This window comes from Lipophrys pholis, assembly GCF_963383615.2.
Source record: "Lipophrys pholis genome assembly, chromosome: 20".
In the NCBI taxonomy this organism is placed as follows: domain Eukaryota; kingdom Metazoa; phylum Chordata; class Actinopteri; order Blenniiformes; family Blenniidae; genus Lipophrys; species Lipophrys pholis.
The window spans coordinates 22,335,177-22,361,182 of record NC_137648.1 but is presented as its reverse complement, the minus strand read 5'-3'; the positions used below and the strand labels follow the sequence as shown (position 1 = coordinate 22,361,182).

The 26,006-nt window shown below is 54.0% G+C and overlaps 1 protein-coding gene across 1 annotated transcript in view; it reads right to left on the bottom strand.

The window, feature by feature from the left end:
- Positions 1–26,006, bottom strand: part of LOC308125941 (histone-lysine N-methyltransferase 2C-like) — a 52,388-nt gene that overhangs the window by 20,710 nt on the left and 5,672 nt on the right. Inside the window, exons 6-43 of the mRNA XM_080489985.1 lie at positions 25,894–25,916; positions 25,648–25,734; positions 25,350–25,459; positions 25,110–25,260; positions 24,786–24,957; positions 24,531–24,645; positions 24,127–24,290; positions 21,952–23,972; positions 14,397–14,479; positions 12,500–13,216; positions 12,312–12,422; positions 11,660–11,770; positions 11,301–11,441; positions 10,957–11,058; positions 10,668–10,772; positions 10,398–10,579; positions 10,153–10,317; positions 8,442–8,551; positions 8,303–8,362; positions 8,088–8,190; positions 7,900–8,000; positions 7,659–7,787; positions 7,115–7,219; positions 6,905–7,029; positions 6,625–6,787; positions 6,052–6,093; positions 5,389–5,511; positions 5,276–5,308; positions 5,080–5,178; positions 4,337–4,633; positions 4,181–4,254; positions 3,144–3,410; positions 2,404–2,755; positions 1,976–2,316; positions 1,679–1,906; positions 957–1,168; positions 730–869; positions 227–553 (exon numbers count right to left, since the gene is read on the bottom strand). Of these exons, the coding sequence (XP_080346111.1) occupies positions 227–553; positions 730–869; positions 957–1,168; positions 1,679–1,906; positions 1,976–2,316; positions 2,404–2,755; positions 3,144–3,410; positions 4,181–4,254; positions 4,337–4,633; positions 5,080–5,178; positions 5,276–5,308; positions 5,389–5,511; positions 6,052–6,093; positions 6,625–6,787; positions 6,905–7,029; positions 7,115–7,219; positions 7,659–7,787; positions 7,900–8,000; positions 8,088–8,190; positions 8,303–8,362; positions 8,442–8,551; positions 10,153–10,317; positions 10,398–10,579; positions 10,668–10,772; positions 10,957–11,058; positions 11,301–11,441; positions 11,660–11,770; positions 12,312–12,422; positions 12,500–13,216; positions 14,397–14,479; positions 21,952–23,972; positions 24,127–24,290; positions 24,531–24,645; positions 24,786–24,957; positions 25,110–25,260; positions 25,350–25,459; positions 25,648–25,734; positions 25,894–25,916 (7,991 nt within the window). The remainder of the gene's footprint in view (positions 1–226; positions 554–729; positions 870–956; positions 1,169–1,678; positions 1,907–1,975; positions 2,317–2,403; positions 2,756–3,143; positions 3,411–4,180; positions 4,255–4,336; positions 4,634–5,079; positions 5,179–5,275; positions 5,309–5,388; positions 5,512–6,051; positions 6,094–6,624; positions 6,788–6,904; positions 7,030–7,114; positions 7,220–7,658; positions 7,788–7,899; positions 8,001–8,087; positions 8,191–8,302; positions 8,363–8,441; positions 8,552–10,152; positions 10,318–10,397; positions 10,580–10,667; positions 10,773–10,956; positions 11,059–11,300; positions 11,442–11,659; positions 11,771–12,311; positions 12,423–12,499; positions 13,217–14,396; positions 14,480–21,951; positions 23,973–24,126; positions 24,291–24,530; positions 24,646–24,785; positions 24,958–25,109; positions 25,261–25,349; positions 25,460–25,647; positions 25,735–25,893; positions 25,917–26,006) is intronic.

Sequence of the window (26,006 nt, the reverse complement as noted above, 5' to 3'; positions counted from 1 at the left end):
TAATGGAATACCGTATTACCACCAACCCTAATGGAACACCGTATTACCATCAACTGTAATGGAATACTGTATTACCAATGACCCTAATGGAATACCGTATTACCACAGATGAGATGAAATATCGTATTACCATCGACTCTTAAGGGAATACCACCGACCCTAATGGAATACGGTATTACCACCGACCCTAATGGAATACCGTATTACCACCGACCGTATTTCCTACCATCTTCAGGGTCCAGGTTCAGGTTCAGGTCCACCAGGTCCTTCACCTCCACGTCCTCCAAGTCCTTCACAGCCGAGTCCTCCAGATGCTCCTCCAGTCCCGGGGCTCCTGGGAGCAGCGTTTCTGCTCCGGGCGCCACGGCGATCAGCTGGTCTCGCTGGTTCTGCTGACCTAGCTGCTCCACGCTGCTCACCACCATGTTGGTCAATGTGGGAGGAGCAACAGGGAGGGGCATCCTGAGGCGGTGCCGCAGCTCGATGTAGGGCCGTCCCATGATGCTGTGCTGCTGGAGGGGGAGGGAGCGGGGGAGAAAGGGCTGGGGGAAACCTGGCGGGGAGAGAGCCTCATTAGAAACGGGGGTGGCTCGCCTGACATCAGGTGGGTGAGGGTTCTTGCACCTGACATCAGGTGTGTGTGTGTGTGGGGGTTCTCTCACATGACATCGGGTGGGTGGGGGGGGGGTTTCTCTCATGACATCAGGTGTGTGGGGGGTTTTCTCTCACCTGACAGAATGTGGGGAGGGTTGACGGGCGGCAGTCTGATCTCGGTGAACTCTGCTGGTCTCATCTGGACCTGGACCGGAGCTGGACCCACCCCCTGAGGAGGACGCAGGAAGTCCTGTGGTCCAGCAGGAGCAGCAGACCTGGAGGAGACAAGAGGAGTCAGGGGAGTCCAACTCCTCAAACCAGGACCTGGACCAGGAAAAAGACCCAGGATGTGCTGTTCTTACCTCTGGGTTCGGGGGAGGGTCTGTCTGGGGAAGCTCAGGACCGGACTTCCGGGGTAGGGGGGCGGAGGACGTCCGAACAGGTCCGTTGGGTGAGCAGAAGAAGTAGAGTCCTGCTGGGTCCAGCTGTGGAGAAGGGGGGCAGGACCAGGACCAGTACCAACTTCCTTCTTCTGTTGCTGCTGCCTCAGGATGAGCTGGCGGAGCCGCTGCCGCTGGAACCAGATCACAGACACCTTGTAGTGGATTCTCTTTATATTGGCTTGATATTGATCAATTGGTCCATTGATTGATTGATTATTGTCCTGAACGTCTTGTATGAGACTGACCAGCGTGTTGATTGCTCTCAGAACATTGAGACGGAGGCCCCGCCTCCATGGCGACATTGAGACGGAGGCCCCGCCTCCCCGGCGCCAAACACCGTCAGCACAGCACCGGGTCAGAGATGCTCAATGCAACTGCCTACTGATTGGCTTATTGACAAGCTTGTTAAAAACACCTGTGCTGCTGCTCTGCAGGCATCGGGACTCAGACTTCTGGTGTTTGGTCTCCAGTTACCACGACAACCTAAACCTGGACCAGCTTGTACCTGGTTCAGGTTTAGGTTGTCAAACTAGTCCAGCTGAACCAGGTACAAACTAAACGAGCTGGCCCAGACTTCAGCTCAGTTGTGGTTCGGTTGGTTCTCTTGTCGTACGGAATGTTTCCGATGTTTCGGGTTCTACCTGTCGCAGTTTTTCCTCCGAGTCTCCGATCTGGGGCAGGATGCTGATTGGTCCGTCCAGCAGAGACGCGTCATTGGTGATCTTGTCAGGCGTCTGGTGACCCGGCTCGAAGGGGTCGTGACCCGGAGTCCGACTGGCCGAGGCAGGGAAGACGTCCTCCGAAGTCCCAGCATGCTTTGGGGTCTGGCTGCTGGGGGTCCTAGGGAAGTCCTGCGGTCTACCTGGAGACTGGAACCAAGAGGACTCGGTGAGATGGGGTCTCCGGGACCACCCGGGCAACACTGCTGAGGAAGGTACCTGGTCTGCACCAGGTCCTGGGCCCAGGGGGGACGTGGTCCCTGGGGACTGAGCGGGGGGTCGCGGTGTTCCCGGAGCTGAGGAATAGGGGTCCGACGTGGTGAGGTGGGCCCGGTCCAGGTCCAGGTCTAAGGGTCTACAGGAGTCCCTCCTTCCTCCTCCCGGGCTGCTCAGCACCTCCTGCTGGGGGGGCTGAAGGAGGGGCATGGGGGCCTTAAATACCCCCCCCGGGGGCAGATAGGGCTCCGTCCCGGATAGCAATCGGACATTCGTCCTCTGGAAGGTCTCAACAGACTGGAACCCCGAAGATGGACTCATCATGGACCTGGTCTGCTGCAGACCTGCAGGATGAGACCAGATGGTGGTCAGGAGGAGACCAGGAGGAGGTCAGGAGGAGGTCAGGAGGAGACCAGGAGGAAGTACAGTACCTGGTTGAACTCCAACGCTCCTGCAGGCTTGTGCGGTCTTGGAGTCCGCTGAAGAAGTGGAGGAGCCCAGGGCCTCTTGGAGCTGTGAGGAGGTGCTGAGGGAGTTCTGCTGGGGGCCAGGAGCTCCTCCCGGCTGTGAGGAGGTGGGGCGGTAGGAGTCCCAGGGGGAGGGAAGGAGGTGCTGGATGGACGGAGACGTCTCGGGGGAAAGACGTTCTCTCTGCTGCTGCTGCTGCTGCTCCTCCTGCTGCTGCTGCTCCTGCTGCTGCTGCTGATGTTGCTCCATCTTTACTGCCTCCAATTTCTGACACGCCTCCAACTTAGCCTGCTGCTTACTCTTCTGACGCATTTGCTGGCAGGACAGAGAGACAGACAGGTGAAGAGAGACAGAGAGAGGTGAGGAGAGAGAGAGAGAGAGAGAGAGAGAGAGAGAGAGCGAGAGAGAGAGCGAGAGAGAGAGAGACAGAGACAGAAACAGACAGATAGATAAATAGGGACAAGTGAGGAGAAGAGAGAGACAAGCAGGTGCAGAGACAGGCAGGTGAGAAGAAAGACAGAGAGACAGGTGAGGAGAGAGACAGACAGGTGAGAAGAGAAAGAGAGGGATGAGGAGAGAGAGAGAGACCGGTGAGAAGAGAGAGAGACAAATAAATAGAGAGACAGGCAGGTGAGGAGAGAGACAGACAGGTGAGGGGAGAAAGAGAGAGACAGACAGGTGAGGACCTGCTGACTCAGCTCACCTGTCTGAACTTCCACTCCTGCTCCTGTTCAGACTCTCTGGGCCTCAGCGGGTCTTTGAAGGTCAAGTCTGTGTCCATGGAGGCTGGGTCAAAGGTGGGCGGGGTCTGCAGGGGGGTCTGCAAGGGTGTCTGCAAGGGGGTCTGCAAGGGGGTCTGCAAGGGGGTCTGCAAGGGGGTCTGCAGGGGGGTCTGGGGGAGCCGTTTCAGGGGCTCACTGGTGGAGACCTTGCTGATTCGCTGAGCCGCCCGGTTGTCTCGAGCTTTTTGCTGCACACACAAAAACACTGTTATTACAATTAGTGTAATCACAGTACTCTGTACAGTGTGAGTACTCTGATTACAGGCTGAGTACAGGCTGAGTTAGGGATGGGGACCGAATGCGGTACCTTTTTAGGGACAAACCAGATTCTGTCAGTACTCCCGGGTACCAATTCAGGCAAAACCAAAGGGTTTCATGTGTGGGTCCGTGAGCGCCCCCTGGTGACTGAAGACTAAAACATCTGCGCTCTTATCTGAGCCGGACTTGAACACAGCGGCGCAGAGCGTCATGGCATCAGTAGCTGTTCAAGACGCTGTGCAGATTTTTCTCGCTGAAATATTTGTGAGGTGAAGGACGAGGCCAGTGGCGGGAAAACCTCTTATCTGAGGAAGATCCTGCTTCAGCACCAGATGTTTCTCTAGGCTGAACAGTTTGACTTTCGGCTCTATCATGACAGCTCTACAAACACAGCTCTACCATCACTGGTTTAATTTGAGTTCAGGGTTTTCATCTGGAAGAAATGTGACATTACAATACAGCTCGATGTTGTTTTCATTTATTTGTTAAAGTTTGTATGTTAAGGAATTAATAAGTTAAATTGAACACTTTTGGGATTTTGTCTAATTAACATATAAAAGTAACAAAAACGGTTCCCGTTGAGTAGCGGTATGGATTCCCAGGTACCAGGTATCGGTTCAAATGTGAAAAGTCCCATCCCTGGGCTGAGTACAGGGTGAGTACTCGGATTACAGGCCGAGTACACAGTATATCTACTCACCACATACGGTGCTCTGTCCTGAGCGCTGGCTTTCCTCCAAAGTTTAGCTATCTGCTTCATTCTAGTGGACAAATCTGACACACACACACACACCAGAGTTTAAAGTAGATGGGAGGCTGTGTGTGTGTGTGTGTGTGTGTGTGTGTGTGTGTGTACCAGGGTGCTGCTCCCTCAGCTGGGGGAAGTTAGTATTGCAGTAGAGAACAGGCGCGACGGTGGCCTGCTCTCCCAGACTCTCCTCCTTCTCCCACTTCAACACTCCTCTCTGTGCCGCGGCCTGGGGGTCCTGCTCGCCGCATCCTCCCAACGCCTGATTAGTTGAGGCTGACCCGGGGGTGGGACCAGGGCCCTGTGGGGGAGGGGCCACTCTGAAGAGCCCGGCCCCTCCTTGCACAACCGGAGCAGCAGGGGGCGGTACCAGGCCGTTCAGAGGCAGGCGGTGGTACAGGACACCTGCGCACACACACACACACACACACACACACACACACACACACACACACACACACACACACACACACACACACACACACACACACACACACACACACACACACACACACACACACACACACACACACACACACACACACACACACACACACACACACACACACACACACACACACACACACACACACACACACACACACACACACAAAAATAAACATCACGTGGCAGTACAAAAATTGTATTGCGCGAGTACATCTGCTGTGTGTGTGTACCTGTGTCGTGTGTGTGTGTGCAACTGCGTCATGAGTGTACCTGCGTTGTGTGTGGATACACTTGTGTCGTGCCTGTGTACCTGCATCATGTGTGTGCGCCTGTGTTGTGTCTGTGTGAGTGCACCTGTGTTGTGTCTGTGTGAGTGCACCTGTGTTGTGTCTGTGTGAGTGCACCTGTGTTGTGTGTATGTTGGCTCTGGTCTGATCGGTTGTTGCTGCTGTTTGGACTCAGAACAGCTGTAAACACTTCCTCCACGTCCTTCCCCTCCAGCTCTGCACGCATAGACACACAGACACACAACACTTTTTATGAATCAGTTTAAATAATAATAAAATTCCCCAAGGGTGTGTGTGTGTGGGTGTGTGTCACCTGGGATCTTGTACAGCTTGCTGAGGATGTCTCCTGAAACACCGAATGAAATAGAGCACTGAGTGTGAGAGTGAGACAGGGTGAGAAAGATAGTGTCTCGTCTCTGGACTCACCGTCTGAGACCATCTTGTCCAGTTCTGGACTCAAGATGGCGTCCAGAGGCTCGTCCTGTCGGGGCCGGTCCCGCCCCCCTCCACCCGGAATCGCTGAGGTCCCGGAGCTGAGGTCCAGACCCGCTGAGGAGAGAGAGGGACGAGTTAATGCAGGGACCAAGACCAGTACCAGGACCATCTGTAGGAGAAGAAGAAGCTGCACCGAGGAGGAACTGTACAGGGTTACCGCAGAGGACCAGAGGAAGTCAATGACGTCTGATGATTAAAAGCTCCCTGATAATATTTTTAAAACAACCTTAAATATTCAATTCCTTAGTCACACACACACACACACACACACACACACACACACACACACACACACACACACACACACACACACACACACACACACACACACACACACACACACACACACACACACACACACACACACACACACACACACACACACACACACACACACACACACACACACACACACACACACACACACACACACACACACACACACACACACACACACACACAGTGAGTGGGTGACATGACAGTTTCAATGTGTGGAGTCAGACGTTTGAGGAGGAGGAGCAGGAGGAAGAGGGGGGAGGAGGAAGAGAAAAAGAAGCAGGAGGAGCAGGAGCAGTTTGTCCACTGGATTCTTACCAAATGGGGAGGGGGAGGGGGAGCACTCCACCTGGAACTGACCTGGAAACACATGAAGACGGTGAAGATGTGGCTGTGTAGGACAGGATGTGAGGGTCTGTACAGAGGACAAGTCCACCAAAGCATCCCCCGACACACACACACACACACACACACACACACACACACACACACACACACACACACACACACACACACACACACACACACACACACACACACACACACACACACACACACACACACACACACACACACACACACACACACACACACACACACACACACACACACACACACACACACACACACACACACACACACACACACACACACGGTTTATAGTGAAACCCAGCATCCACAACACAATCAGCCTCCAGTACCATAGAACACAATCAGCCTCCAGTACCATAGAACACAACCAGTCTCCAGTACCATAGAACACAACCAGCCTCCAGTACCATAGAACACAACCAGCCTCCAGTACCATAGAACACAACCAGCCTCCAGTACCATAGAACACAACCAGTCTCCAGTACCATAGAACACAACCAAGTCACAGAAGAGACTTACGCAGTGGCCCCAGCTTCTTGTCGGTGCTGGTTGCCATGGTAACGGCCTGCGGCCCGGAGGGGCAAGGGGCGTGCAGTCTTGATTGGCTGCCTGGTGTCTCTGGCCCTGCCCTCCTGTCCAACTCACGACTGCGGTCCAGAAGATCCCGCCCAAAAAAGGCATCCTGCACAAAGACAGCCAATCAGAGCGCAGGGATTTAGGAGAGCTGTGTGTGTGTGTGTGTGTGTGTGTGTGTGTGTGTGTGTGTGTGTGTGTGTGTGTGTGTGTGTGTGTGTGTTACCTGTAAGTATGAAGGGAAAGCCTCCTCCAGCTTGGTCTTCTTCTTTCTGTACCTTTTCTTCACCTTCTCCGTGGTCTGCTCACCAGACACCCCCGTCTCCATGGTAACGTCAGCATCCAGCAGGACTGGCAGGCACAGTGAGAGGATGATGGGGATGGAGGAGGACGGTGGGGACAGGGGAGGAAAGGGAGGTTGGGACGGGGCTCTTACCTTCCTCTGCACCCGGAAGTGTCTCCATGGAGTCTCTCCTGCACAGTTTGATTCTGCTCGGACCAGATTTACCCCCCCGCTGACGGACCATGAAGCCCCCGATACCTGGGAAAGAGAGAGACGGAGAGAGAGAGAGAGGCAGTAAGAGAGAGAGACAGAGAGAGACAGGCAGTAAGAGAGAGAGACAGCCAGCCAGAGAGACAGGCAGTAAGAGAGAGAGAGAGACGGAGTAAGAGAGAGACAGAGAGAGAGAGAGACAGGCAATAAGAGAGAGAGTGAGACACAGAGAGAGAGAGAGACAGGCAGTCAGAGAGAGAGACAGACAGCCAGAGAGACAGGCAGTAAGAGAGAGAGAGAGAGAGAGAGAGAGACAGGCAATAAGAGAGAGAGTGAGACACAGAGAGAGAGACAGGCAGTCAGAGAGAGAGAGAGAGACAGAGACAGAGAGACAGGCAGTAAGAGAGAGATGGAGACAGGCAGAAAGAGCAAGCGGGAGAGAGACAGACAGAGACAGAGAGAAGCGTGTCCTCAGTCCTGTCCTCACCTGGTCTGTAGGGTTTCCTCTTCCGTTTCTTGTTGCCATCAGTAACCTCAGGTTCCTTGGTGACATCATCATTGTGGGTGTGGTCTCGCTCTGGGCTGGAGTCAGATTTCATCTCACACTCCAGGTCACCTGGACAGAAGACCTGTCTCACACACTTCTGAGGGGTGGGTGTGTGTGTGTGTGTGTGTGTGTGTGTGTGTGTGTGTGTGTGTGTGTGTGTGTGTGTGTGTGTGTGTCAGACCTCTGCTCAGGTCCTGCTCCGGCGGCAGCTCGGACTCGGGGGTCTGCAGGACAGACACACTGTTCTGGTTGATGATCCTCAGCTTCAGTTTGGGTTTACACCTGAGAGGATGGAGACAGGTGAGGGACACACCCACCTGGAGGAGGTGGTGTGTGTGTGTGTGTGTGTATTGGGGGGGAGGGGGTTACCTGCGGTATTTCCGTGGTGATGTAAGGGGTTCAACCAGAGACTGAAGATGGGACAGACCAGACTCTGTCAGACACACTCCATCTTGGGTGTAGGTCTTTGTCTCTGTACAGGACACACACACACACACACAAACGCGCACACACACAGACACACACAGAGTTTACATGTGGCGTCTTGGTGGACATGGATCCGAACTAGCAGGATTGGGTCGTACCGGGTTCTCTGGTCCTGGAGACGATCTGAGCCATGAAGGAACCGAAAGAGTCCGACTTCCCTGAGAGACAACAAGAGCTGCATGTCAGAGAGCAGCCTACAGGGGGCAGCAGAGCGCAGCCTGCAGAGTGTGTGCTCACCGTGCGAGCTGTGGCTGTGAGTCCGACACAGCGTACAGTCAAAACCTTCATCAGCTGCAAACTCCACCTCATCCTCCGACGACAAGCCCTGACAGGAAGCATGGACCCACCTGAAGGACGGACGGACACACACACACACACACACACACACACACACACACACAATTATGCAAATGATATATGCCTTTAATTTTCCTAAATAGTTGATGCCAATGACAGTCACATAATTTTCAAGTCATCAACCACTAGAACATAACTTCAATGTTATTGAACAAACCTCCCAATGATAAACTTAAAATGCACTGTTCCAAATTATTACGCACAACAGAGTTTCAAAACATTTTATAGGTTGTAAAGAACTGAGAATAGCCATTTGTTGATTTCACAGCATGAGGAGGTCATATTTACTGAAATCAAAAGCTATTTCAATTAAAAACATCTTAACAGGTCAAGTTACATTTTAACAGGAGCCCTGATGGGATAGCAGCTTCACCGTTCCTGCATCCATTGAACTTCTGCTTGAATTTCTTTGCAGGATGTCAGAAGAGCCTCCCAGAGCCGCTGTTTGGATGTAAACTGCCTCCCACCTCATAGATCTTTAGCTGGAGGACGCTCCAGAGGTTCTTAATAGGGTTGCGGTCAGGGGAGGACGGGGGAGGATGGGGGCCACACCATGAGTTTCTCTCCTTTCGTGCGAATAGCAGCCAATGATGATGAGGTATTCCTTGCAGCATGAGATGGCGCATTGTCATGCAAGAAGATGATTTTTCACACCTTCAGTTACCCAAAAGGGGCCGACCAGCTCTCTCCCTATGATTCCGGTCCATAACATGACTCCACCACCTCCGTGCTGACGTAGCAGCCTTGTTGGGACATGGTGGCCATCCACCAACCATCAACTACTCCATCCACCTGGACCATCCAGGGATGCACGGCTCTCATCAGGGAACAAGACCGTTTGAAAATGAGTCTTCATGTATGTCTGGGCCCACTGCAGCTCTTTCTGCTGTGAGCACTGGTTGGGGGAGGCCCAATAGAAGGTTTACGCAAGCCTCTGGAGGATCCTACACCTTGATGTTCGTGACACTCTAGAGGCACCAGCAGCTTCAAATATCTGTTTGCTGCTTTGTAATGGCATTTTAGTAGCTGCTCCGATGTATTTCTCTGGCAGAAGTCTTCCTCATCGTGTCTTTATTTGCACGAACCCATGTGTGCTCTGAATTACAGATTGTACAGATTTCTTAACATGACAGGACGATGATCACGATTAAGTTGTTGTGAAATATCTAAGGTTTTCATAACTTCTCCAAGGCATTCAGCTATTTGACGCTTTTCGGCAGCAGAGATCCTTTTTCTCTCCCTTATTGCTGATGATCTGCTTAATAATGTGGAACATCCTTATTTTGTAGTTTTGGCTTTAATTGGGCTCACCTGGTAAACTAATTACCACAGGTGTCCGAGACTGATGCCAGTGATCCAAAGAGCCCTGACACACAATACCATCCTCAGGTTTAATCGAAAAATAAAATTTTTATTAGTTACATGCAATTTGCATAATAATTTGGAACGTGGTGTAAAGCCACACAGACACAAACAAACCAGTATGTTTTTTGGTGTGTCGTTGCTGCATTAACAGTGTGTGTGTGTGTGTGTGTGTGTGTGTGTGTGTGTGTGTGTGTGTGTGTGTGTGTGTGTGTGTGTGTGTGTGTACCTGTCACACTGCTGACACTGCAGCACCAGCTCGTCCTGACTGTAGACTCTCTGACACAGAGGACAGTGGTTCAGGCTGTAGCACGGTCCACAGCGGCTGTAGTTACTCTGCCACTCGCAGTGCAGGCCAGGGGAGGCGGAGCCACACTGCACGCACCACACACACCTGGGGGGGCACACACACACACACACAGTCAGAGAGCGCAACAGTGACGGCTGATGACGGGTGACTGACGGCGGACCCACCACTTGCACTTCCAGGCCCCCTTGGGCACGGTGTGGAGGGGCGGGTCCAGGCAGTAGGTGTGGTAGCTGATGTCACAGTCGTCACACAGCAACAGGCGGCCGGGGTCGCTGGCCTCGCCGCACGTCTCGCACACCGTGCACTCCAGACAGCGCCACCCTTTGGTTAGGATGACCCGCGTAATCTGCCAGCAAATACAGAGTAATCTCATTACTGGCATCTCACCATGGAGAGTAGAGTAGGTGAACTTTCAGAGTAATCAGATTACTGACCTTGACGTTGACACAGTAGGGATGGTAACATTGTCCACACTGAGAACACGCCAACAGTCGGCCTTCAGCCCCCTGACCAAAACTACCACACACCACACACATGTCCTACACACACACACACACACACACACACAAGCCTGTGACACATCTGAATGGTTCTGGCACGTGTGTGTGTGTGTGTGTGTGTGTGTGTGTGTGTGTGTGTGTGTGTGTGTGTGTGTGTGTGTGTGTGTGTGTGTGTGTGTGTGTGTGTGTGTGTGTGTGTGTGTGTGTGTGTGTGTGTGTATACCTGTTTGAGGGTGAAGTGGTCCGAGGTGGAGAACATCACCACCGTGTTGTGCATAGAGTTCTCCTCTTCCTCCTTCACCTGGACCGGCTCCACGTAGCCACCCTGACACATGTATTCAATACTCTGATCAGTACGCCATTCAATACTTTATCAGAACTCAACGTGAATGACGTCACAATTTACATACAGCCCCGCCCACCAGTGTAACTATGGCAACCCACCTCAGGTACTGTGGACATTGTGTGTGTGTGTGTGTGTGTGTGTGTGTGTGTGTGTGTGTGTGTGTGTGTGTGTGTGTGCGTGCGTGTGCGTGTGCGTGCGCGTGTGCGTGTGCGTGCGCTTACTCCTGGACACACGGTCAGACTCTCAAGAGTCTTAAGCCGGCTCCTCCCTCTCCCTCCTCTTCCTGCTCCTGCTCCTGCTGCTCCTCCTCCTCCTCCTCCTCCTCTGGATCTCCTCCTGCCTGGAAATCCGGAGCCACGGCCCTATGGGGGTGGGGGATGGGGTTGGGGGGTTGGAGAGGTGCATCTCATTTGAGGTGAAGTCCAAAATGACTTCACTCATTTTTTTATGAGGAAACAGTGACAAATCAAGCCGGACATTTCATAATCCACCATCACATCTGAGGAGGGTGGAGCTACAGACAGTCGATAGGAAGCTGATGGTCAGTTCTGCCAATCACAGCTAGGGTGCACTTCTTTACCACTCTCATGCCCCAGAGGGGGGAGTCCGATGGGCGGGGCTTAGGACTGTCCCACCCTCCCTCCCCCGTGGAATCCTGCGAGGGTGAAGGGCGATTACTCCACCACGAGCCCTGGGTGTAGGAGGAGGAGGCGGCCAAAGAAAAGAGGTGTGGAGGCGGTGCAGGAGATGCAGGAAGAGATGCAGGATGAGGTGCAGGAGGACGAGAGAGGGAGACAAAATGCAGTAACATAAATGTAACAGCCACAAAAGTAAAGGTCAAACTGAAAACGTTTATCATTGTGTCACTGTCACCATGACAACCACCTGCAAAAGGACAGAGTGAGAGTCGCTGTGTCGGGGGTGATGAAGAGTGTCAGGAGGTTATGAAGAGTGTCATGGGGGGTAATGAAGAGTGACGGGGGTGATGAAGAGTGACGGGGAGTGATGCAGAGTGTCGAGGGGTGATGAAGAGTGATGGGGTGGTGAAGAGTGTCGGGGTGGTGATGAAGAGTTACGCGGGGTGATGAAGAGTGTCAGACGGGTGATTACGAGCGCGAGGGGTGATAAAGCGCGTCGGGGGGTGATGAAGAGTGTCAGGGGGGTGATGAGTGTCGGGGGGTGATGAAGCCAGTCAGGGGGTGATGAAGAGTGTCAGGGGGGAGGTGTCACACCTGTTTGCTGAGGCGGACTCTTCCAGGTGAGAACTTCCTCTTAGTGATGGCCGGCTTCCCCATTCCGATCTTTGGAGTCAGAGGGAGCAGTAAGGAGGGAGGCGCAAGGAGCTGTGGAGACACAGGAGGAGCAGTGAGGAGGAGGAGTAGTGAGGAGGAGGAAGAGGAGCAGCTTTGGACAGCTTTACCTTAGACAGCGGTGGAGACTCTCTGAGTGGAGGTGACGGCGGAGAGAGAGGAGGGGGGGAGACGGGAGCCCTGGTGGGGGAGGTTTCGGGGGACGCCTCTGCAGAGAAGGGGGACATCCTGAGGCGGAGGGAGAGGTCGTCTGAAGGCCTGGAGGAGGAGCAGGGGGGAGGCCTGAGGGCCCGGCGAGGGAGCTCAGGTGAGCTAGGGGAGGACAGGTTCAGGAGGGAGGGGGGAGGAGAGGTGCCCATCAGGTCCATCACCTCCAGGTCCAGAGAGGAGTCCAGGTCCAGGACCGGGCTCACCAGCTCCTCCTCCTCCTGATCCTCCTCCTGATCCTCCTCCTGATCCTCCTCCTGCTGCTCCTGGTTCTCCAGCCGCTGCTCGTCCTCCTCACTGATTGGATGTTGCTGAGGAACCACAACTGGCTCCTCCTCCTCTGGTGAAGGCTTGGCGTGTGATTGGCGTGTATCTTTGGTGAGGTGTGTTGCCACGGCAACACGTTCCAACAGGCTCAGTGATTGGCTGTCATCATCATCTGATGTCACATGACAGGAAGGAGTTTCATCCTGTGCCTCGCTGTGGATGGGGTGGAAGGGAGAGGGTGGCTGGTGGAGGGGGGAGGCAGCAGGAGGAGGAGGCGAGGAGGGCTGGTGGAGGGGGGAGGCAGCAGGAGGAGGAGGAGAGGAGGGCTGGGGGAGGGGGGAGGCAGCAGGAGGAGGAGGTGAGGAGGGCTGGGAGAGGGGGGAGGCAGCAGGAGGAGGAGGAGAGGAGGGCTGGGGGAGGGGGGAGGCAGCAGGAGGAGGAGGTGAGGAGGGCTGGGAGAGGGGGGAGGCAGCAGGAGGAGGAGGAGAGGAGGGCTGGGGGAGGGGGAGGGGGGAAGAAGGAGGAGGAGGAGGTGAGGAAGGCTGGGGGAGGGGTGAGGCAGCAGGAGGAGGTGGTGAGGAGGGCTGGGGGAAGGGGGAGGAAGGAGGAGGAAGAGGTGAGGAAGGCTGGGGGAAGGTGGAGGCAGCAGGAGGAGGAGGTGAGGAAGGCTGGGGGAGGAGGGAGGCAACAGGAGGATGTGAGGGAGGCTGGGGGAGGGGGTAGGCAGCAGGAGGAGGAGGTGAGGAGGGCTGGAGGAGGGGGGAGGAAGCGGGAGGTGAGAGAAGCTGGGGGAGGGGGGAGGCAGCAAGAGGAGGAGGTGAGGAGGGCTGGGGGAGGGGGAAGGCTGCAGGAGGAGGAGGAGGAGGTGAGGGAGGATGGGAGAAGGGTGAGGCAGCAGGAGGAGGTGAGGAAGGATGGGGGAAGGGTGAGGCAGCAGGAGGAGGTGAGGAGGACTTGGAGAGGGGGGAGGCAGCAGGAGGAGGAGGTGAGGAGGGCTGGGGGAGGGGAGATGCAGCAGGAGTAGGAGGTGAGGAGGGCTGGGGGAGGGGAGAGGCAGCAGAAGTAGGAGGTGAGGAGGGCTGGGGGAGGGGGGAGGCAGCAGGAGGAGGTGAGGGAGGCTGAGGGAGGAGGGAGGCAGCAAGAGGAGGAAGAGGTGAAGTGTACTGGGGGAGGGGGGAGGCAGCAGGAGGAGGAGGTGAAGACGATTGGGGGAGGGGGTAAGCAGCAGGAGGAGGTGAGGTAGGCTGGGGGAGGGGGGAGGCAGCAGGAGGTGGTGAGGTAGGCTGGGGGAGGGGGGAGGCTGTAGCAGGAGGAGGTGAGGAAGGCTGGGGGAGGGGGGCGGAAGCAGCAGGACGATCTGAGGGGGGCTGGGGGAGGGGGGAGGCTGCAGGAGGAGGTGAGGGAGCCTGGGGGAGGGGTGAGGCAATAGTAGGAGGTGGTGAGGGAGGATGGGGGAGGGGGGAGGCAGCAGGAGGAGGTGGTGAGGAAGCCTTAGGGAGGGGGGAGACAGCAGGAGGAGGAGGTGAGGGAGACTGGGGGAGGGGGGAGGCGGCAGGAGTTGGAGGTGAGGGAGGCTGGGAGAGGGAGAAGGCAGCAAGAGGGGGTGGTGAGGGAGGCTGGGGGAGGGGGGAGGGGGAGTGGGGTGAGGGAGCCTGGGGGAGTGGGGAGGCAATAGCAGGAGGTGGTAACGGAGCCTGGGGGAGTGGGGAGGCAATAGCCGGAGGTGGTAACGGAGGCTGGGGGAGGGGGGAGGCAGCAGCAGGAGGATCCGAGGGGGGTTGGGGGAGGGGGGAGGCAGCAGGAGGAGGTGGTGAGGAAGCCTTAGGGAGGGGGGAGACAGCAGGAGGAGGAGGTGAGGGAGACTGGGGGAGGGAAGAGGCAGCAGGAGGAGTTGGGGCAGGCTGGGGGAGGGGGGAGGCAGCAGGAGTTTGGGTAGAATGGGGGAGGAGGGAGGCCGCAGAAGGAGGAGGAGAGGAACGCTGGGGGAGGAGGGAGGCAGCAGGAGAAGGTGAGGAAGGCCTGGGGAGGAGGGAAGCAGCAGGAGAAGGTGAGGAAGGCTGGGGGAGGTGGGAGGCAGCAGGAGAAGGTGAGGAAGGCTGGGGGAGGTGGGAGGCAGCAGGAGAAGGTGAGGAAGGCTGGGGGAGGTGGGAGGCAGCAGGAGGAGGTGAAGGAGGCTGGGAGAGGGGGGAGGTAGGAGGTGGAGGAGGTGAGGGAGGATGGGGGAGGAAGGAAGCAGCAGGAGAAGGTGAGGAAGGCTGGGGGAGGTGGGAGGCAGCAGGAGGAGGTGAAGGAGGCTGGGAGAGGGGGGAGGTAGGAGGTGGAGGAGGTGAGGGAGGATGGGGGAGGAGGGAAGCAGCAGGAGAAGGTGAGGAAGGCTGGGGGAGGTGGGAGGCAGCAGGAGGAGGTGAAGGAGGCTGGGAGAGGGGGGAGGCAGCAGGAGGATGAGGTGAGGGAGGATGGGGGAGGGGGGAGGCAACAGGAGGAGGCGAGACTCCTGTAGGAGACAGAGAGGAGGACAAAGTCAACTTCAATTTTCTGCCAGCAGCCAATAGGAGGCCATGACAAGACACAGGGGCCTGGCCACAAGGGTGGGACATCACTGAGGGGGCTTTTCCACCAGAAAGAACAAGGTTCTAGTTCTGGTCCAGGGCCAGATTTAGCACCAGTTTTTTGTCCTTCCACCACCAAAGCCCCGGCCTATCAGGGGCTAAACGGGTGCTAAGCCGGCGCCACATCGTTGCTGGGCCAGAGCGGGGCCTGACACGTCATCAGCTGGGGGCGGAGTTATCACGGGAGGTATCACTACCTATGAGGGGGAAGAGACGCTGAACCGGCTTTCTGATATCTACAGGGAACACGGAGCCCCGGAGTGGTTATAGAGAAAAAATAACACAAGGGAAGGAGATAATAAGTCGTTCCCTCAAGTCAATAACGTGATGGAAGGGGATAAGTTGTTCCGTCAAGTTAATAAAGCGAGGGAAGGAGATAATTTAATCTGTGATCGTGGAGCCGGTGGCTCTCCAGAGACCTGCAGAGCTCCTGCTGTCACACTAAGTCAGCTGCATGAGATATTTAATTTAGAAGCAGTTTTCCGTTGTGGTTTTTTTTCAGGCTTTTCATGGTGACATCATTGTAACTAACTACACTTCCAGGTCTTGTACGGCGTTATGACCACAGGCTGAGGTCTGCATGAGGCAGCAGGGGGCGCTCCGCTATGAGACGCTCCACAGAACTTCTTTATAATGAAGCCAGACTTTTGGTTCATCAGGAACTACTAAACAAACTACAAACTACTGGAAATGAAAGCTTGGAGCTTTTAGCCATAAAATGAGTCTTTTAATGGCTTCATGTGAAAGAGAACTTTAATCAGAGCGTTTATGTAGGTTGCCATGGAAACGGCTGTAGAGCAGCGTTCTATCATTCTACACCTCCATTCCTCCATGTTGAAGCTTTTGATTCAGACACGTCCAGAAATAAAGTCAAAGGAGCAGAAATTCACTATGTAAAGCTGAAATGTTGATAAATAAGCCCCGAGCTCATTCACGTGTTATTATTATTGTTATTATTATTATTATTATTATTTTCTCTATGTCCACTCCGGGGCTCCGGACTAAAACAAGACGGACGTGAAAAAACAAGAACAGAGGGACGAGGAGACTCGATGTTTTCTGGCTCTTTGGTCTGCGTCCGAGGTTCAGGCCAGACTAGATGGAGCGACCCGGACCAAACCACTGTTACGGTCCGTCTCCTGGTTCCTGCCGGCGCTACATTGGTGGAATTAGGGACTCACTGAGTCCCTGACAATGGAAACACAACCGCTTCTTTGGAGCTGCTCCTTTAAGAACTGAACTAGAACCTGGTTCTGTTTGGTCCAGGTATTCCAGGTGTTCTATACTCTCCAGGTGTTTTACATGTTATGGATTCTGTTTTAACGACAGGTAAAGGAAAAGGTTTCTACCTGGCTGACATGTTTGGTCTGCGGCTGCAGCCTTCCTCAGAGCCTCACCTTACGTGTGACGACGTGTTGGTCTTTATCAGGTTTTTCACATTCTGTTTGATGTTCTTTTTTCCTTATATTAAAGGATCTGCCAGTTTCAACAGTGTATGTTCTGTTACATGAGTTACATGAGATTTAATTTATTACGTTGCGTTTGTTCTCCAGGTCTATTTTATCTTTAGGGTGTTCGAGCAACTGTCAAGAGTTTTGTGTGTTGTTTCGCTGCAGTGCTGATGTTGTGTTTTTTCATTACTTGTTGTCTGGGTTCCGTTTTCCCTCGAATGTCTGGGATGGCGAGCTCGTTTTAACTTTTATCTGGTTTTTCTGTGTGTTGTTTTCTTTTATTTGGTCTTTTCTTTATTCTCGACTTGTTTTCCTTTGTTTATGGCCCATTTTGGATGCGAGTGTGTTCTTCATGTGTTTGTCTTCTTTTTTGTCTGTTTCATCTGTTATGATGGCGGCGTGTACATAAAGAGTTCTGACAACGGAAAGTGTGTGTGCTATGGGGAGTTCTGAGACCACCGGACGGCGGGGGGCGTGGCCAGACGGCAGGGGGCAGGGCCAGCCTAACAATCTGAAAGATCTGTCAGGCCGGTCACTTGATGAAGACCAACACGTCGTCACACGTAAGATGAGGCTCAGAGGAAGACTGCAGTCGCAGACCAAACATGTCAGCCAGGTAAAAACCTTTTCCTGCATTTACTTGTCGTTAAAACAGAATCCATAACATTTGTTACAACAAACTGAACACAATTCAACTGTTCTACAGGTGTATTCCAGGTGTTCTACATTCTACGGATGTTCTATATTCTACAGGTGTTCTACAGTCTACAGATGTATTCCAGGTGTTCTACAGTCTCCACGTGCTCTACATTCTCCAGGTGTATTCCAGGTGTTCTACATTCTCCAGGTGTTCTACAGTCTCCACGTGTTCTACATTCTCCAGGTGTATTCCAGGTGTTCTACAGTCTCCAGGTGTTCTACATTCCCATAGAGCACCCCATAGAAACCTCATAGCATAGCACTAAATAGCAGCTCATGGCACTCCCATAGCATAGTGTCCTTGCTTCATTCCTGATCACATCATCAATATTTAGCAGTATGTACATACACACTAATCCATTTGATCCATGTGACCCACGTTTGTTTTGTAGACTGGAATCGTCTGTCCTGGATGGGGGCCTAGTCATGGGAGAAGTTTGTGTAGTCTAGTGACTTTCAGGGCTCCTGCTAGGGTCACCTGCTCCTGGTAGGGTCACCTGCTAGGGTCTACTGGTAGGGTCACTTGCTCCTGGTAGGGTCTTCTAGTAGACTCACCTGTCCTGGTAGGGTCACCTGCTCCTGGTAGGGTCATCTGCTAGGGTCTACTGATAGGGTCACCTGCTCCTGGTAGGATCATCTGCTAGGGTCTACTGGTAGGGTCACCTGCTCCTGGTAGGGTCTTCTAGTAGGGTTACCTGTCCTGGTAGGGTCACCTGCTCCTGGTAGGGTCACCTGTTCCTGGTTGAATCATCTGCTAGGGTCTACTGGTAGGGTCACCTGCTCCTGGTAGGGCCATCTGCTAGGGTCTACTGGTAGGGTCACTTGCTCCTGGTAGGGTCTTCTAGTAGACTCACCTGTCCTGGTAGGGTCACCTGCTCCTGGTAGGGTCACCTGCTCCTGGTAGGGTCATCTGCTAGGGTCTACTGATAGGGTCACCTGTTCCTGGTAGGATCATCTGCTAGGGTCTACTGGTAGGGTCACCTGCTCCTGGTAGGGTCACCTGCTCCTGGTAGGGTCTTCTAGTAGGGTTACCTGTCCTGGTAGGGTCACCTGCTCCTGGTAGGGTCACCTGTTCCTGGTAGAATCATCTGCTAGGGTCTACTGGTAGGGTCACCTGCTCCTGGTAGGGCCATCTGCTAGGGTCTACTGGTTGGGTCACCTGCTCCTGGTAGGGTCACCTGCTAGGGTCTACTGGTAGGGTCACCTGCTCCTGGTAGGGTCTTCTAGTAGGGTTACCTGTCCTGGTAGGGTCACCTGCTCCTGGTAGGGTCACCTGTTCCTGGTAGGATCATCTGCTAGGGTCTACTGGTAGGGTCACCTGTTCCTGGTAGGATCATCTGCTAGGGTCTACTGGTAGGGTCACCTGCTCCTGGTAGGGTCATCTGCTAGGGTCTACTGGTATTAACTAGTTCATTTTTGGAAATGTGAATTTAGAAGTATGAACTGAACAAGTTCATTTTAAAATTTGTTTACTGAACTTTGAACTAGTTCATGTAGAAACTGAACTTTCCCCAACACTGTCAGTACTGCAATACCAATACAGTACCGGTATACCGAAAAACCCTAATTTGAAATGGAACTGTGAAATGGCTCAGTGGACTTTGTGTTTTATCCTCAGTCACTAGAGGTGGAGGTGGAGGAGGAGGAGGAGGAGGAGGAGGAGGAGGAGGGTGACCAAGAGGTCGCCTGTCTGCAGAAGTACGTCCAGAGCGCATGACCATACCGATGTTTACTTTTATTAAGATTTACAGCCACAACATGAAAATATACTTAACTGTATCACGTATGTATAATAATAAAGAAGCAATATAAAATCTATTACTTCTTTATTTTACATGTAACTCATTGGTAAATCATCTCAATGGCAGTTTGTTTTGCATGAGACTTTCCCAGAGACTCACTTTAGTTGTTACTGTGAACATGCAGTTTAGTATATTTGTACCTTGTAGCTGTAAATCCTTCAGGACCTTTTGTGCTTCAGCAGCCTTTAGAAATGAGGCCCCAGGTCTGCGGTGGAGTCCTGGAGTATTTTAACTTGTATTCTACCAGTTTAGCATCACTGTTACAGAGACAACAGCTTTGTATTCCTCGGAGTTCTGCCATCGCTTTGTGAGACAGTGAAACTCAAGAGACAATAGGTGTTGATGTGTAAACAAGGACCCACTGCAGCCCGGTAAACCGGAGCCCGCCTCAGAGGACAGGAGTCCACTGTGATTGGCCAGAGTGGTCAAGGGTCACAGGGGCTTTTCCACCAAAAAGAACCAGGAGCTAGTTCAGAGCCGGTGCCAGAGCCAGTTCTTAAATGAGCACCACCAAAGAACCGGTTCTTTTTCCACCGTTAACAGAGCCAAGTGAGAGCTACGTCACTGCGTCACTCCAAAACGTGACACGTCACTGATTTCAACAATTTCATTCTGACAGCCTCATCCAGGAACCAGGAGACGGACTGTCTTCATCGGTTTAGTCCGGGTCGCTCCATCTAGTCTGGCCTGAACCTCAGATGCACCAAAGAGAAAGAAGACATTACGTCTCTTCGTGTCTCTATTGGTGTTTTTTCACGTCCTTCTTGTTTTAGTCCAGAGCCCCGGAGTGGACATAGAGGGGAACAAAAATAACACGTGTTTGAGTTTGGGGCTTATCTTTCAACATTTGGGCGTTACATAGTGAATTTCTGCTCCTTTCACTTTATTTCTGGACGTGTCTGAATCAAAAGCTTCAACATGGGAGAAGAATGGAGGTTTACAGTGATAGAACGAAGCTCTGAAAACTGTTTCCAATGGCAACCTCCGTAAACACACTGATTAAAATTCTCTTTCACATGAAGCCGTTAAAAGGCTCATTTTATGCCTATAAAATCCAAGCTTTCATTTGCAGTGGTATGTAGTTTGTTTTTTAGTTGCTGATGAACCAAAAGTATTTATTATTAAGAAGTTCTGTGGGTTAGAAAATAATATCGGAGCATCTCGGAGTGTAGCAGAGCGCCCCCTGCAGCCTCACACTGCATTGCTGAGCGGCTGCAGCTCCTCAGCCGGCGGTCAGAACGCGAAACAAGACCTGGACGTGACGTTAGTTATAATGATGTTACCATGAAAAGCGTGAAAAATAAACGACAATGGAAAACTGCTTCTAAATTATATCCGACGCAGCTGACTGACAGCAGAGGAGCGCGGTAGCTCTCTCGAGAGCCGCGGCTCCGCGAACGATAATTAAATAATCCCGTTCCCTCGTATTATTAACTTCAGGGAACGACTCATTATATCGTTCCCACGCGTATTTTAAATTTTTTTCTCTATAACCACTCTGGGGCTCCGTGTTCGCTGTAGTTTTCAGAAAGCCGGTACAGCCTCGCTTCTGCCTTTTAGGTAACGATAACTCCAGAGATAACTCCAGAGATAACTCCAGAGATAACTCCGCCCCCAGCTGATGACGCGTCGGGTCCCAGTCTGGCTCCTCTTTGGTCCAGCAACTAAGTGGGGCCAGCGTAGCACCAGTTTAGCCCCTGTTTGGCCGGGACTTTGGCAGTGGAAAGACAAAGAACTGGTGCTAAGGCTGGCCCTGGCTCCAAACTAGCACCTGGTTCTTGCCGGTGGAAAAACCCCCCCTGAGGACCCGGATAGAGGAAGTTTGCCTCTCTCATTCAAAACTGTGGGTTTACTTAGGTCCCGTTTACACGACAACGTTTCACGTGACAACACCTAATCCGATAAAACAAAGGAGTGTGTTTCCACTGCAGCAGCGGACACGGAGATAATGATGTAGTTAGTACGCCGGGCCACATCCGTTTGGACTGATGATGCATCGGATGCTATCAGGGGAGAGTCTCAACTATAAAACTACTGATCTGGACGATAAAACTAGAATACGGACGGCGAGTCAAACCTCTACGGGTCGGCCATGTTTGTTTACAAGTGGATGATCAGGAGGGAGGGGGAAAGATGCGCATGCGCAGTAACAGGCTCTGTAGCCTCCATCAGTCTCTACAAGAGGGAATAGCGGCTGTGAAAGAACCTGTCCACCTTGGGAGCCGGGATAAAAACTTCATGGATACAGTGGATCAGAACACTGGTGTCGTCTGAGAATGTCTTTGTTTAATAAATAATTGTGTTAATTCATAACCATCTCAGGTCGGATTTCCATAGTCACAGTTTAGGAACATGCTGACTATAGAGATAAAATATCTAATAGGTTCATCGGCGAGAGCCTGGTGACCCGGTGGGGCTCCGCCCCCCCACCAGCCAGTAAAGCATGGGGGGGGGGGCTTGCTCACACACTGACAACTCCGGAGAAAGAGAGAGATTGAGAGAGAGAAAGATTCATGCCGCTCCTTACCTTTATTAAGTTCTGTTGTCCTAAAGTCTTCTTTCTTGTCCAGGAGGTGATGGTCCTCCGGGTCCCCAAGGAGGTGAGGGTCATCCGGGTCCTCCAGGATGTACCGGTCCTCCAGGAGGTGAGGGACCTCTGGGTCCTCCAGGAGGTGAGGGTTCTCCGGGTCTTCCAGGAGGTGAGGGTTCTCCGGGTCTTCCAGGAGGGTAGGGTTCTCCGGGCCCTCCAGGAGGTGAGGGTTCTCCGGGCCCTCCAGGAGGTGAGGGTTCTCCGGGCCCTCCAGGAGGTGAGGGACCTCCGGGTCCTCCAGGAGGTGAGGGACCTCCGGGTCCTCCAGGAGGGAAGGGTTCTCCGGGACCAGAGAGCAGCTCAAAGTTTCAGTCTGTTCGTGGTCCAGCTGATCAGAACCACCTGAACTACCAGGGCCAGGACCCAGGTGGAGCTGCTCAGGTCCTGAACATGGAGGAGGAGGATCAGGTCTCGAGTGTTCCGGGCTCTGGTGAATTGAGGGTTTCCAGGGAGAAGTGGTCTGAGCTGGACTATCAGGATCAGGGCCCAGAGGGGTCCGGGTCTCTGTAGGACCTCCTGGTCTTTGATAGGAAGAGCTGCAAGAGGCAGGACCCTGCTGGACCAGCGAGGACCCGTCAGGGTTCGGGTCAGGACCGCCACCAGGCCGAAGACCAGGATCCTGCTGGGCTACAGGGGGACCACCACAGTGCTGCACCGGGATCCTGACAGTACTGGTTCCAGTACCAGGAGCTGGACCACCAGGGGGACTGGGACCAGCAGGGTCTGAATCAGGAGGACTAGACGGAGGTCTGTTGTGGTCCGTCAGGATCCAGTGTGGAGGACTAGAGCCAGCTGATGGACCTGGATCAAGACCTGGACTATCAGAGCCTTCTGGTCTGTGAGCAGCTGAGTAGACCGGGTCGACCAGGCTGGTGGTCCTGGTCTGACCAGGAATTTGAGGACAAGGTGCGGACTGGACAATGGGGGTTGGTGGTCTCTCAGGATCTGGTTCTGGTGTAGGGAGGGTGGGGCATTGGACCAAGCAGCTTCCTGTACCAGGGGGGTCCGGCAGTGTGTGGGGGGGGCCCTGTCTCTGAGGGGGGGATTCTGAGCGGGGTGTGGAACTGCCAGGTGGACTCTGGTGGTCCAGTGACGTCAGGCTACTGTGATGAAGGCCTTCTGGTGCTGGGGGGGCGGGGAGCAGGGGGGCGGGTTCCAGTGTTTGATGGTCTTGGTCTCGGCTCAGCAGCATGGAGCTGGTTCCGGTCTGTGGGACCTGGGCGGGGCTGCCGGGCTCTGACCGACTCCCTTTTTGTGGGGGTAACCGGACCCCCCGATCAGAGGGGCTACAGGGAGCCGAAGAGGACCGGGCTGCAGTCCTGGTCCAGAGATCCTGGTTCAGTGTAGAAATGGCCTCTGCAGCCTGGTGGATCCTCTCAGGACTTTGCTGGACCCGGGGGTGACTCTGCTGAAGGTCTCCTGAATTGAGGAGTGACGGAGGGACCTCTGGGGGGTCTGGGTGTGACGGGGGGACCTCAGGGGGGTCTCGGAGTGATGGGGGAGGCGGTTCCTGGAGCTCTACAGGTTCAGCAGGACTGTGCTGGACCTGGGAGACCTCGGGGTGTGAGAGGGTCAAACAGGTTGGATGGGGGCTCTGGGGGGGCTCTAAGGGTCCAGGACTTTGTGAAAGCTCCACAGGAGCAGCACAGTCTGAATGTTGGTCTGCTGGACCAGGACTCTCTGGGATATCAGAGGGTCTAGACTGAGGGGGGGTCAAACTCTGGGGTAGCTCTGGGTTTGGTGGACCAGGACTCTGTGGGAGGGGGCTGTGGGGGGTTTCCACAGCTGGACTCTGTGGGCTCTGTGGTTCTGGGGGTCCAGGGTGAAATGAAAGTGCACAGGTGGTCTTGGTGGGACTAGGGGGGTCTAGCGTGGGGGTCCTGCAGCTGGAGCACACATAACCTCCAGACCCGATCCAGGTCCATCCGGCCTGCTCCAGACACTCGGTGTGCACGGACCTGGAACAGATATAGACTTTATTGTCATTATGCAACATTGCACAATGAAATTTGGAGGTTCTCCTATACTCAGTGCAGGATCACTGAGAGGACCAGGTCAGATTCTGGTCTTCTGCGGGGGGCCGGGGGGTGCTGGGTCCCTGGGTCCACCTACCTGTAGCAGCGAGAGCAGGTATGGTTCTGGTCAGGTCGGGACCGATCGGGGGCTCCACCACACTCCGGGCACGGAAGCCCAAGGTCACATGCCTCACAGAGAGACACGTGATTGGCCCACTGGCCTGATGACATCACACCACAGTGCTGGCAGACTCTGCAAACCTGGACCAGGAGGAGGACACCAGGAGGAGGAGACAGTACGAGGAGGAGACGACCAGGAAGAGGTGGGAGGAGGAAACCAGAAGGAGGAGACCAGGAGGAGACAGGGGAAGATAGGAGGAGGAGACAGGTGGAGGAGATAAGAGAAAGACAGGAGGAGGAGACAAAAAGAGACGGGAGGAGACAGTGAGCTCTGTTCAGACCTCCATCAGCAGCTTGTCAGGGTGCGTTTGTTTCTCTCACCTTGCAGGTCCAGCCGGTGCTTGGCGTGTGATCCAGGGGTGGAGTCAGACACTGAGAGTGGTAAACTTTATCACAGCGCTCACACACCAGCAGCTGGCTGCCATCACCCTGCAGTCTACACACACACACACACACACACAGTTGAGGTGTCATGGACAGTCACACAACTCCCAAGCAGGTCCACTCACATGATCACTCCCCATTCCTATGCACAGATTTTCCTGAAGTGTGTGTGTGTGTGTGTGTGTTAGTTACCTGCAGCTCTGACAAACTCGACACTTGGGACACTGCCAGCCGGCCCGGCAGAGGGGGGAGGGGACTAGAGGGGGGTCCAGGCAGCTGCCATGGTAACAGTCACCACAGCAACAACACATCAACAGGCCACCGACATCACCACCGCCTGAACACGAAACACACCGAGACAACCCTGCACACACACACACACACACACACACACACAATCAGAGATAGCTCTGCACCTATGAATGTGTACCTGTGTACGTGTGTGTGTGTGTGTGTGTGTGTGTGTGTGTGTGTGTGTGTGTGTGTGTGTGTGTGTGTGGTGCAGTGTGTGTGTACCTCTGTGTGTGTGTCTGGTGCAGTGAGTGCGTCTCAGGTTCCAGTCCTGATGAGCGCCGGCGGCCGCTGCACAGATGAAGTGGTAGCTCCTCCCACAGCCGGTCTCCTGGCAATGCAGGGTGGCTCCGAGCCGGCAGCAAAACGAACACACCTGGACACAGGGCAGAGTGGGCGGGGCTAATGGTCAGGACAGAGTGGGGACAGAGTGGTCAGGGCTAATGAGGACAGGCTCAGACTCACCTGTGTGCTTCCTGTGTCGATGGCTTTGTCCACATAAAGCAGTGATTGGCCCTCACCTTGACACACCCCCTCTGACCAGGCTGCACACTGCAGGTGAGCACAGCACTGACCTACACACACACACACACACACACACACACACACACACACACACACACACACACACACACACACACAAGTGGGGGGAGCACAAGGATGAACAAGTAGTAAAAGAGGAGTATGAAGAGAAGTAAGATGGGGCGATGAGGAGGAGGAGGAGGATGAAAAGGATGATGAAGAGGAGGATGAGGAGCAAAACCTGTTGGGTCAAACAGTGACTGGACGTTGACGTCCAGCGGGAGGCCGATGGGTCCGAACTGTTTGATGAACTCTGAAGAAGACTGGTCTGAAACACCAGAGACACTCGTCAGTGGGACAGGGAGACGAAGGGAATGGGGTGAGACGGGGGAACCAAGGGGATGGGGGGACGAGGGGGGATAGGGGCAGGGAGGAAAAATCGGGGAGACCGGGGTGGTAGTACAAGTGTGGTGGAATGAAGACTCACCAGCCTGTTCTGGACTGCTGCACCTGGACGGACGGACGGACGGACGGACGGACACACACACACACACACACACACACACGTCAATGAACAGATCTTATGGATTGTGTATTACG